We start from the raw sequence: 12,926 nt of genomic DNA, 5'->3' as shown, positions 1-12,926 counted from the left end.
ACTTATTAGAAAAATAGCTTGCAAGATTGCTAAACGGGTCTACTTCAGTATTCATGCTAGAGATGCAGTGACAGAAGTGGAAGATGGTGTATCTGAACAGAGAAACAGGCCCTACTTGCTGAAAATTTAGCTTGTAACTTCCCTAACGAGTATAACTGTTTATACAAGTAGATTGTTGTTGTGGGGGCAGTATAGTGATATAATACTTGAGCATCTTGTAGGCATGTGCATTTCAGATGAGCTTCTCCAATGGCAATAGGGTGATATGAAGGATGAGGGGCGAGCCTGCCATGAAGTTCACTATAGAAGAGTCAATCTCAGGTGATATCTTATCGTAGTCAGTGATCTGTTAAGGTCAGTGATTTTAACTGTGCAGAGCTCCACTGTGCCACTGTAGCTGCTCTGCCCTCAGTATCTCTGAGATTTCTTCAACATCAAGCATTCCTCAGTCTGAGCCACTGGAGGTCGGCTCCCTTCTCCGGAGATCCTTCTCTTATAGGTACCTATTCGCATGTACCACTAAAGAAGACGTCCTGTCGATTTGCTGAAACCTTTAATTGGCAAAGAAAAGGAGCATGTACCTGATGTTCAAGTCTCATGGTCAGGTATGAATTACGCTTCTATTGAACTGCCTAGGAATAATATGGAAAGATCATGACAGAAGTATTCTCAAAGTATATAGGGTCATGGTGTCTTACTTACTAAAATATAAGTCACTGATCTATGTATTATGATGATAAAACTGGACTATGCTAATCTATAACAAATGCTTAAGATGCTAAAATAAACAAAAATAATATGACCTATCTATTTGTGGGTTTTATTTCATTATCATAAATTGATTATGATGGGAGACATTGTTAGAGACGGAGTAGGGTGACCATTACCCCAGTAACTCCTGAACCCAAGACGAAATGAGCTGTTTTTTAGGGTCTAGTTAACTGGACTGTAAGTCCAGAGATAAATACTAACGCGCACCAACTGCACAGAAGAATTTTGCAGAGTCAGACCCTGTTTGAAGGTCTGTGCAGCCCTAACATGAAATGGTACTTATGGGACGCTGCACTCTGCCCTATTTTATTGTGGCTCTGTACATCTTCATGCCAGAGAGCTGCCAGTTGGATCCATACTTCATGTTACCTCCTTGGGTGTTGGTGGGTAGCAGGACTGGATCTTGATTATCAGAGGTGTTAGTGCCAATCATTCCATGACAGGGCATGGGGACGTTTAGAACACTGAGCACACACCATGTTAGGATTACATTTTTTGGCCCTAGAGCACATGTAGCAGCCATTTTGAAGTGGGTGCAGAAGACAAAGTCAGACTTAAGAATAGAGGGAAATTGGACATGTTCCCTCACAAAACAATGGTGATAAAAGGAGCATCCCTTATATGGTGCATTCTGGTCTATTATGGAAATTTAGGGCATGTATTTCTACTCTGGTAGTCTTTTTGTCTAGTCCTTGATGATAACCCCTAGTCATAAAAAAGCACGATGAACATTGAGCATAAAGGAACTTCTGACTTTTTTTTCTGAATGAGGGATCAACGGAGATGGGATTCCATAGAAGCAGAAGACCCTATTTCTTCTCATCGTCAAAAATGTTCTTCTAAAAATACTGGGTAATAGAAAAAAATACTGTTGGAATTAATGTCAAATTGGACATACTTATGTTGGAATCTTGAAAACTGAGAGTGCATGAGCTTAAGGTCAGTGTTTGACAGTGTCATATTAGGTCTTGGGATGTTGCTTCTGAAGTTTGAGGGATTAGAACTCTGAATGCTGCTCTTATAAAGAACAGATCCTTGAGGGGTTGTATGGAGAAGATGGAGAATTTTATGAAGTCTGCTTATCTGAGCTTCATTTTGGGAGTGGAGGAATCAGACATCAAAGGATTTATGGAAACTTTGTTGGAAGATGGGTACACTTTACTGCAAAAGAGCCACCCAAAGGGTGTTGAATGCTACTGTAGCAGAACTAACAGGGACCAGCTAACGATGATCGGATGGCTTACAATTGTTCCCCATCTGAAACATGAGATTGACCAAGATATATCAGGATTTAAGGGAACATTTTCCAGGTGGTTCCTATCTCTAGATATTTCTTGAGGTGTGTAGCCATGCTGAGATAAGAGAATGGTTTTAGAGACCCTGAGGAAGGTGTTCACAGCTTTCAGAATTAAAGTTGGGATATTTTTCCATCCTATGAGTTAAAATGAGAATCACTACATTTTCAGGAAGGGAAAGGAAGCTTGGCCATTTCTACATGAGTACCAAAATTGAGCAACCGAAACTGCAGTGATTTGAAAGCAGTGTGTTTCAGTTTGGCCCACAGCATGCCTCCTGACAATGATGGTAACAGTTTTTGTGTGCTTGTCATTCCATGTTAAAGTTTTTTATGTCTTGAGATACATTCATATCGCACGTCAGAGCTCTACAGTAAAGAGAAGAGTATTCAAGCTCCTTTAGTCAGTGGACATCTAATATAGACTCAGAAGAAAAGGAGAGAAGACGCAACTTCCACAAACAGAGCTGAGGAGGTGCTTGTGTATTACTGTGGTGATTTTGCACTGATAATAGTGTTGTTACATGATATCTTTGCATTTGAATTTTGTTTTCACTATAAATCTAATAATGATAAATTTAAAACAATGAATACACTACCGCAGTGAATTCAAAGACGTGAGTTGAAACAACAAACGCTTAACACATACTAACTCATCGTCAGTAGATTTACCCGTAGAACAACAAATGACAGCAACTGAGCCCTCAAAAATTTAATTCCACTCATGAACTGATAGAGATCAATAGGCATACATTTTAACATTTGCACTTACTATTTGCAAGCAGTAGAGAACCAAAGGCAGTGATGACAACAAATATTGCACAGATGGCATCCAGGCGCACAGCAAGCCACCGCGTGGTAGTTAAAAATAAGAACCATGCCTCTGAGAAAAAAGACATACATGTATATTAGATACACTAATATTCAAATTTGGAACATAACAATAGTAAAATAGTATTGTCAACACATCACATCTCATCCTCAGCATTTGGTGGATATAATAAAACTACTTAATGTAACATTGACTCAATTTTAATACTGCCCCTTACTAAAAGAGCAATGTGTTGGGCATCATCTTAAGAAGTGATAAACAAGATAGCAAAATAATAATAGAATGTATGTGAGTCTTGAGCCAAGTACTGTAGCAGCAAACGTATCTAGCCATGCAGTGGAGGATGTACCAGTACCGCATGGAATCTCGTGTTGAGCAGTCATTCATTATTTATGTACAGAAGCATCACTGGGTTCCTAATAGATGTCACACCTCTTCCCTGACAGGGCTTAATACACAGGCGATATTTCAGAAGGGATATAAAAATAGTATCAGGGAACTACAACTCAACGTATTGAGCTACAATTAATCTACAAAATGTCTGTTTCATAACAACCATGCACTTGCCAGCACTCCGCTTGTTGACAAAAATATGTCTTTCAATTCAATAGCCACAAACCTAGAGGTGTAAGGAATCCATTTCCTCTTAGCCATACTAAATGTACCCACTTGACCATCTCATAGGAGTTAAGCACCAGAAAGAAGGATTACAATTAAACAGATTTATTTAACACTGATAACATACCCACAACAGTAAGCAAGGATGGTTTTAATCTAAAAGTCACCTTGATTGTTGAAAAAAGATAGTGTAAGCTATATATGCTGACAAGCCTAGAACTCACTGAGTATCCTACAGAACGTTGCCATTCTGTGCAGGAAATTTGACATTGTGGTATATCTATTAACTGAGTCAACACAGAGTTGATGAGGTACAACAAAGAGGTAATGGTTGCAACCTTTTCAGAAACTAAATTATCATAAGGATCTCAAACAGAGAAAGATTATTCCAGCTTCCTCAGAAAAATGGAATGTGTATACAACTCTCCTCTTAATTTCTCATGAGGCTGTGCAAGGAAAATTCAGCACTTCAGATGATTAAGTATAAACTGAAATCACATGCCTTTGATCATACCAGTAAGAGTTTTAATGATCTTCATCTATCTACATTAATAAGGATGCATGGCACTCTTCTGTCTGATATCCACCATCACATTCAGTGCCTCATGAAAGAAATCAAGAAAAGACAAGTTTAGCCTATCGGGAGCATGCAGATGACTATAGGCTGTTTGTTCTGGATAAAACAACATTCCCCTTTACCGTGAAATACTGATGGAAAGACAAAAAGCCTAATTAACCTCCACTTGCTGAGAAGTCAGATTCCAATAACAGGCTCCCGAAGCCAACATGATCGTTATTGTCTGAAACCTCCTGAATCTGTTAAAGACAATCTAAATGAAATGAAAACATGTGAAAGCAAATACCAGATTGTAGATTTAGGGAAACACTGAATCTTCAATAGATCCCTTTTAAGCAAATTCGGAAGAGCAGAACTAGGGGAATTCCAATGAGGTCTTTAGAGGTCTTTGGGAGCAGATCCCATCTAAAAAACATATGAACTTTATCAAAATGGCAACTATGATTGTATAAAAATGAATCATATTGAGAGCTTTTGCTTCAGCGCTGCACTCTCCTACCAAATAAACAGGCTCAACATAAGACACCCATGGGGATGACCCCATACCAATGCATTATGGCCTCTTTGACTAACTTAGGAGATCCTACACCTGCACATTTGCTTATCTAATGTGGTGCAGTAGTTTTCTATGGCAGTACCAAAACTTAAACACCTCACATACAGAAGCAAAGCCAAACCGGTAGCCCTTACCTACAACAGACTGATAAAGAAATGAAGCTAACGCTGTCAAAAATCATAACTCACATCCAGGTTCTCCAGATGCACACTCAAACCTATGGCTTTCAGCAAGTTGCTGGTGAGCTCTGGCTGATGCTCAGAGAAGGCTGAAGCCCACCCCTCATCTGAGAAGCTTTTCCAGCTCCGGAGAGCGGTTAATGTGGTGGTAGTCTGTGATGGTACAGAAAGGGTATACTGAAACTGACAATTGCATGGTCAGTCCAGGTCATAGTTGCTGGGCTTTTGATTGTGATGTTGCTGACTGAGGATAAGATCAGGTCCAATAAGTATCTGGCGGTGTGGGTGGGTTTTGTAACATGCTGGTTGAGGCCACAGTTTCTGGGGTTTTCTAGAAGAGCCGAAGAGTTTTGGTTGATGCAGTCTACTAAGTGAACGCCAAGGTGTCTGAGGAGGGTGAAGGTGCTGGATTTGATGATGAGGGGTGCAACGAAGTTCAAGATGTCGCAATGAAATTGGTTCAGGTCAAGATGATCTGTATATGAGGGTTCTGTCCAGGGAAAAGTTGGCGGTGGCATGTATCCTGATTGTAAGGTGTTCCATGTAGCTGGTGGGAGAGCCTGTGTAGGTGGTGCAGTTGATATCTTTGAATATGATGGTGATTCAACATCCAGGCTTGTGCTGACATTCTTGGCTAATGAAAACAAGGACTAACGGCGGACTCCAAAGGCCGCACCTCTTTACTGTGTTCCCGTTAGGTGTAGTTAATAATATGGTTACAAATAGTGTGCACAAACTGCTCATGCATCCGCCGTTAAAGGACGCAAACTGCCAAGCAGATAAACAAAAATTGATAGATAATGGAGCGGTGCACCACCATAATGTTCTGTTTAAGTCACACCAAGGGGTCAATTTTCTTCAATGGAAATGCTCTTTATTGTAATAATCCAACAGGATAAAGCAATTGCCTCCTTGATGGCTCCAGAACCAACCATTGTGCCCTTATCAAGGAGGCAATTGCTTTATCCTCAGACCCGCCATATGATGTGGGATTGCTACTTTAGCGACATTGGCTTTTCCTGAGACTATTCTTCACCAATACAGAGAGTTGCCTTACTGTGGAGTTATTATTCATCGTTGCGCATGCCCTGACGAAGTTCAATTCCTGAACGAAACGCGTTGGCTGAGATTGTCTTCATATTTCTGTTGGATCATTACAATAAAGAGCATTTCCATTGAAGAAAATTGACCACTTGGTGTGACTTAAACAGAACATTATGGTGGTGCACCGCTCCATTATGTCTCAATTCTTGGCTAATGATGTTGTAGCCAGCGCGGATGGAGGTAGTGATGCATGGTGCACAGGTTGGGCTTAGCCATGTTTCTGTGAGAAACAGCAGGTTCGGAGCGTGGTTGTGCAGTAGGTCCTATATGGCCATGGAATGTTTGGTGAGCGAGCCAGTGTTGAGGAGCATGCATGCGAGCGTGGTGTTGTACTTGGTGTGTGTGAGCGAGTAGGGTGCTGGATGCTGTTGACATGTGAGTGGTGGGTTCAGGGTGTGGGAGAGTGCATGAGAAAAAGCAGGACGCATACGTGAACACTCCTTATGTGTTCTGTGGTGCAGTATGGCAGCAGTGCTGTGAGCGGCAGTCAGGTTTAAGAGTATGGAGGAGTGCAGAATGGCATCAGAGGGTGGGGAGAGAACCAGGGTTCCTGGTACTGCGTGTGGTCCAGGTGTGGGCGGGCACAAGCGGACCTATGTTTGGTGTGCCTTCGCACTGCAGCTGCCAATAAATAGGTCCTGAGAGGAGGGAGGAGTTCAGGGTATGATGGGTGGGAAACCAGTGATGTCTCTTGCTGTGCCAAATGGATGATGGGAAATCCAGTGATGTCATTTCCTGTACAGATTGATGATGGGAAATAAAGTTCTCTTGCTTGGCTTCTTCTTTTAAACAGGGTTTTAACGAGAAACCAGTGATGTGACTTCCTGTGCAGATTGATGATGGGAGATTCAGTGATGTCACTTTCTCTGCAGATGGATGATGGGAATGGATGTCCTCTTGCTTGGCTTCTTCTTTTAAAGAGAGTCTTGGTGGGAAAATAGTGATGTCACCTCCTGTGCAGATGGATTATGGGAAGTCCAGTGATGTCACTTGCTGTGCAGATGGATGACGGGAAATGAAGTCCTCTTGCTTGGCTTCTTCTTTTAAAGAGAGTTTTGGCTGGAAACCTGTGATGTCACTTCCTGTGAAGATAGATGACGTAAAGTCCGAGGATGTCACTTCCTGTGCAAATGGATGACATCCTCAAATTCAGAACCCTCTGAACTGTCCACGCATGCCTGAACAAATTAGACATCTCTGCTATGTGATGCACAGAACCCGAAAGAACAAGATGCCATCAATGAAGTGTCCATCACAACTCCAAATAGTTACGCTCCCTTGGTTAGTACCAGTTTTGATTTTTGAAGGTTCAGAGATAATGTAATCTTTTGGCCAAACTAATCATTGTCTGAAATAAAACAAGCACCCCTTCCTGGCCAACACTGTTTGGGAGCTTGTCAGCCATGTGAGAGAACAACTGCACTCCCTGCAACAATGAGGAGAAGCCACCACCTCTCACATCCTCATGAACACCTGAATTGACAATGTGAAGGGAAAATGATACCATGAATGGGCATTGCCAACATTCTGCTACAGAGCAAAATTATTGCCTGTGTGCTGTAGAAAAATGCATGTGGAAAATGTGTGCTGCATATCCCAAAATACCATCCAATGGTCATTTTTTAACACCGCAAGATTTAGTGGCAAAAAAATTATCCTAAACTTTTCTCTTCTCATATACTTGTTGAGACTCCTTAGCAGTAAAGAATATGAAGAAGAATCCCGTTCTCTCGTGAAACATTTTTTATGTGTTTTTTGTACAGTATTTTAGAAACTTCTTCTACAGGTTCTTTGCTGAGTTAATATGTTCTTGTATTTGGGAGTAGAAGACAGTTTGTCAGAAAGATTTTCAAAGATTAAAAAGCAACTATTTTTCATTATCTATAGGACCCACTGGTTAGTGGTCATTCTCCTTCACTCCCTGTAGAATTTGATACATTCATCCTTCTCCTGCTGTCACAATCTGTAGAGATTACAAAAGCTCTTATCCAATGAGGCAGTTGATGCTACAACTGAAGATCGAGTTATTATCCTTTGTTTTGTCTGACTTCAAGCTGGTTTCCTAAACTGGGGCGGTCTCCAGAACGATTAAACGATTAACTTGCTGCAACTATTACTACTTGCAGCATTGACATCACTGACTAAATACTGTTTGAGATAAAAGTACTTAGCAGTAGCAAGAGCCTTAAAGACATTACCATCAGCCTGGAGTACCTAAATATTTTTTCTATGTCTATAGCCGTGTTCAGACTTTTTCATTCCATATTAAGGAAAAAACACCCTCAGCAATAATTGCTGCCTCATCGTAGATGAGGGTCAGCATCTCAATACCAGCAAAGGGTATAAATGCAATTGTTCAATCGAATAAAGGGATGTTATGTTAGCTTTACAAGATTCAAATGGTAAAGCTCCAGAATACAGGCGATGGATAGAGAACGATGCAAATGGGCATTGGAGCATGTCTGAGAAGGGGCGGGGCTTGGTGTGGAGTGGTGCAAGAGGAGAGAAAAGTGTGAAGCTGCTGCAGAGCTTTGAACAGAGGCATCTTGCATGGGGAGGAGACAGGGCAAGGGCTCCCTTGGATTTACTGAAGGGTTCTAAGCAGGGGACAACTGCCAAGATACACCACTTTACTTGTCAGATGGAGCAGCTCAGAGCAGAATTTCCTGCAGCTTTTAAAGACTACTAACGCTGCCATCTTTTTTTTAAAACTTCAAACGCTTTGCATTTTGCAAAGCTTTTGAACATTAAAATGAAATAACACAGTTGCAAGGTGGCCAACTTCTCAGTCATAGTCCAAGGGACCTATTTAGGAAGGTAAATTTACACGTGAGTAAATCTACAAATACAAATTTACTCTCGAACTTTGTAGTAAATGTACTACGGTTTGCTATTCACCATTTCCAAGTGTATATTTACTACAAAGTGTATACATACATGTTCCCACCCATTGAAACAGTGGCTGAAGCCAAATTCACAAGTGCAAAGATACTACTAGTAACTTTCCAACTGTAGTTGCAAGTCTCCTTCATTGAGGCACAGATCTCTCTATGTAATGTATAGAGAATTGTTTTAAAGTTTTTTAAACTTTACAAAAATATAGTAAAAACATTTTATGTTAAAAAGTAATGTAAACTTATCATATATATTTATTTTGAATGTAGAACAAAAGTAAAAAGCTACAGCACTGCTAACTTAATTTTGATTTAAAAACTGAATTAATTTAAATAAATTAAAATTATATTTATAAGATTTATTTAAAAAGCTCCACCAAAAATAAAATATTTATATTCATTTATTATGTATTCATATCAATAAAAGTTAAGTCTAAACCAATTTAAATCTGTTTCATTATTTAAAAATAATAATTTACATTTATTTTTAAATTGAAAAGTGATAATTGCATAATAAAATATTGTTTTATTATTGATATATTTTGTTTAAATGCTAAACTAAATGTATGTGTATTTCTAAAAAGTCAAAATAAATTGAATTATTTAACAATTGTTTCCTATAGGGACTTATTTTAAGTTCCAGCTTCAATTATGTACAATGAGAGGGTGTTGAGGTACTAATGGTTGGCCATATGTGGTCGTGTGTGGTGCTGGACCAACTCTATGTCTGAGCTGGAGTACATTTAAGTCTCTTTTGGGAACTTTTTGGTGGCAGCTGTTTTAGAAGTGTGGTTTGCAAATAAGAATGGGCCTACTCTTTTGTAGGGGGGTGGATGTCCCTCTCTAAACCTTTCCTTATCCCTCCCAGTCTTTATCTATGCCTGTTCCATACTAGGAGCATCACTGCAAAGTTCTCTGCCCTCCCTTGTGGCCATGCCATTTCTAGACACTTCAGGGCATATTTACTATTAGCTTATGCAACACAGTCAAGCAAGGCAAGCCGCTGCGAGGATGGGAGAGAGCTGAACTGCACCATATTTACCAATATATGGCACTGTTCAGCTCCCTCTAGGTGCTGGCACACTTCTGGCTTCCTAGCACTAACGCTGGCACCTTTGCGCTATGGTGCAAGTGTGCCTATATTATTGGCAGGATTGTTTTTGTTCATTAAGGAATAATTTCCTGCTCAAAAACAGTCCTTAGAGGCATATTCCTCTTTCTATGTGTGATGCAGGAAGTAACGAAGAGCAAAAAAGATACTTCTCCTTTTTAAGCCTCTAGGGTCGGCGCACCATTTAGACCCAACACAGTTTTCCAAGTCTTTGTGAATTTGAGTATGTGTCAAAATACATGGGTGGATGCACGGAGATGCACTTGCTCTACCCACATAATGCCTTCACTATGCAGGTCATGCGTTACTTTGTATTTACTAAAGCACGCAAAGCCACGCAAATCGACCTTGAGTGGCTGATTAAATGCCAAAATAACACAAAATCTTACCCTCGAGGGGTAAACAGGGGCCATAATCTTTTGACCTGTGGCAGTGATGGGAATGTCTCTACAGGACATGTTACATTTTATAATGGTTTGCAGTTTTTATGTGATACCTGTGGTACCCAGGAAGCAATATATCCTTCTCACATTAAAAAGGGCTAATTTTCCTCAGGTCTGCCCAGACCTTATTTACTTACAAATGCTTCGGGAGATATTGTACTGAATGTTCTTTCTTTTTTATAAGCTGCAGTTAGGTTTAGAAATAGTTGTGATTAATAGTCTTGGGTGTATAGGTCAATCCCTGTTTCTGTAATGCCTTTTTTTGTAACTGTCTTCATAGTTTTATTGGTGGTTTTTAAAACTGTTTATTTTTTTATATTTGTTTTTATCTATTTTTTAAACAACGATCATTGTAACATTTTGAGGTCGGCTTTTTAACTGATGTATATCTGATGTATATCTAATTATTTGTTGCACTTTTATGGATTTTATTTCTAAAGCCGATGAAAGTTTATATTCAATTGAACACAGAATATTAGTAAATCTGGGCCTTCTTCTCTACCTTCACCTTACATCTCTCCTCTTAGATGATTCCTTCACCATAGTTAAGTACACAGATATCGCTAGAACTAATGGTTACCTTAGCAGCACCATCACAGCTCCTGATGAGAATAATTGTTCAGATCACTTCTGAAACGCCCGTGAAAGTGACAATCCTCACTACCATTCAACTGCAGCTGTCGATTGCGACCAATAGCCACAAATGAGAGTTAACTGATGTTTAAAGGATGTAACCCTAGGGCTAGGGTGGTCGACCTCAAATCTGGGGAACTGGGGTCGAATCTCAACAACGACGCTCAACATCCTGTGATTCTGGGCAAATCACATGGGGGCATATTATCAAGCACGGCGTTAAAATTATCGCCGCTTTAGCGGCAGAAAACTGCCGCTAAAGCGGCGATAATGGGATTGATAATATGCCGCAGAGAATTCCAATAGAAGCCCATGTTGACACCAGAACCTGGGCTTCTATGGGAATTCTCAAGGGCATATTATCAAGCCCATTATCGCCGCTTTAGCGGCAGTTTTCTGCCGCTAATGCGGCGATAATTGTAACGTCGTTTCTTGATAATATGCCCCTTAATCTCCCCGTTCCTAACAAAAATGAATGTGTCCATCTGAACGAAACTCGTGCCCATGTAAAGCGCTCTGATACCCGATTTCTCGGGTCTAGTTCGCGCTATATAAAACAAAATAAAAAACTTATCTGACACTTCCTCTTATGGAAGAGCTTGGAACAAATTATCCAGTCCCTTTTGAGGACTCGCAAGATAACACTGCAGTGTAGATTTTTACATTCATAATAGTGGACGACCTGCAGTACTTATTTTTGTTTTTATATGATAGGTATTCATTACGTTTTGCCACCAGAAGGAATTTAGGGGCATATTATCAAGAAACGGGGTTAAAAATATCGCCGCTTTAGCAGCAGAAAACTGCCGCTAAAGCGGCGATAATGGGCTTGATAATATGCCCTTGAGAATTCCCATAGAAGCCCATGTTCTGGTGTCAACATGGGCTTCTATTGGAATTCTCTGTGGCATATTATCAAGCCCATTATCGCCGCTTTCGCAGCAGCTTTATGCCAATAAGTTGATTACTTTGGTCTTATTCTCTATTTTAAAAAACACACATGGACAACTAGCACGCGCAGTGTTTCCACGCGTCACCCACCTGAGTGAAGGTCCTGCTGAGCGTCGAACAGCTCCTGGAACCTCTGCTCGGATTTGAAGGCCCGGATTGTCCAGAGCCCTTGAAGTGAGGAAGACAAGAGGGAGAAGACCGGGCTTCGGGCTGCAAAGCAAACACGAGAATGACTGGGGGGTAAAGAAGCGGAACATAATCTGCCTCCGCTAATACACGTATTTTTATCATAAATGCCACATAACATTTGAACAAGCCTTCGTACACAGACTACTTACCGTTAAAGAGACGCAAATTAATCGTTCCCATCTTAAAATGCTCGAAAATTATTTATAGCACAAATAAGGTGAGGGGTTGTGAGCTTCTAAAAAGGGTCCACTCAGTAATGAATACATATATTATGTCAATCTACACAAACACACACACAGCTGGCAATTCGGACTTCAAGGCCCTCATTACGACAGGGCTCAAAATAAATGTCCGTTAATGCCCTCAACTGGATTTATTGTTACCGGAGGTCCCATTAATTTCAGAGGGGGAGATAACAGGAGGAAATATGAGTTTTTGGGACAATAACATGCAGACAGGGGCGTAGACTGGGGTGGGGGGATTCAGATTTTCCAACAATTACGCTGACATATCATGTCAATCATTACATGGGAAGCAGGCATGAGGGGGGCTTGTGGGGCAGTGGAAAGGAAAGGAGTGCGGATTGTGAGAGGTACTTACAACACAGTATTTTGTAAAATAACCATGTTTGAAGACTTTCAAAACAGAGAGTTTATGTGTGTGTGTTTTTGGGTGACTGAAAAGCCACGGTGAAATCCGACCGAGACCTTATCATGCCCGACTGAAAGCTGTACCCAACTATTTATCTATTGGGGCTGTAACAACCCAAGCACC

The 12,926-nt window shown here is 40.5% G+C and overlaps 1 protein-coding gene across 1 annotated transcript in view; it reads right to left on the bottom strand.

Moving 5' to 3' along the window:
* The window catches only part of ABCC4 (ATP binding cassette subfamily C member 4 (PEL blood group)), a 1,516,984-nt gene that overhangs the window by 400,228 nt on the left and 1,103,830 nt on the right, over positions 1–12,926 (bottom strand). Inside the window, exons 22-23 of the mRNA XM_085622127.1 lie at positions 12,054–12,173; positions 2,838–2,948 (exon numbers count right to left, since the gene is read on the bottom strand). Coding sequence (XP_085478253.1) covers positions 2,838–2,948; positions 12,054–12,173 — 231 coding nt within the window. The remainder of the gene's footprint in view (positions 1–2,837; positions 2,949–12,053; positions 12,174–12,926) is intronic.

Source organism: Triturus cristatus, chromosome 8 (assembly GCF_964204655.1).
Source record: "Triturus cristatus chromosome 8, aTriCri1.1, whole genome shotgun sequence".
NCBI classification, from domain to species: domain Eukaryota; kingdom Metazoa; phylum Chordata; class Amphibia; order Caudata; family Salamandridae; genus Triturus; species Triturus cristatus.
The sequence above is the reverse complement of the archived record's forward strand: the minus strand, read 5'-3'. Positions and strand labels throughout refer to the sequence as shown.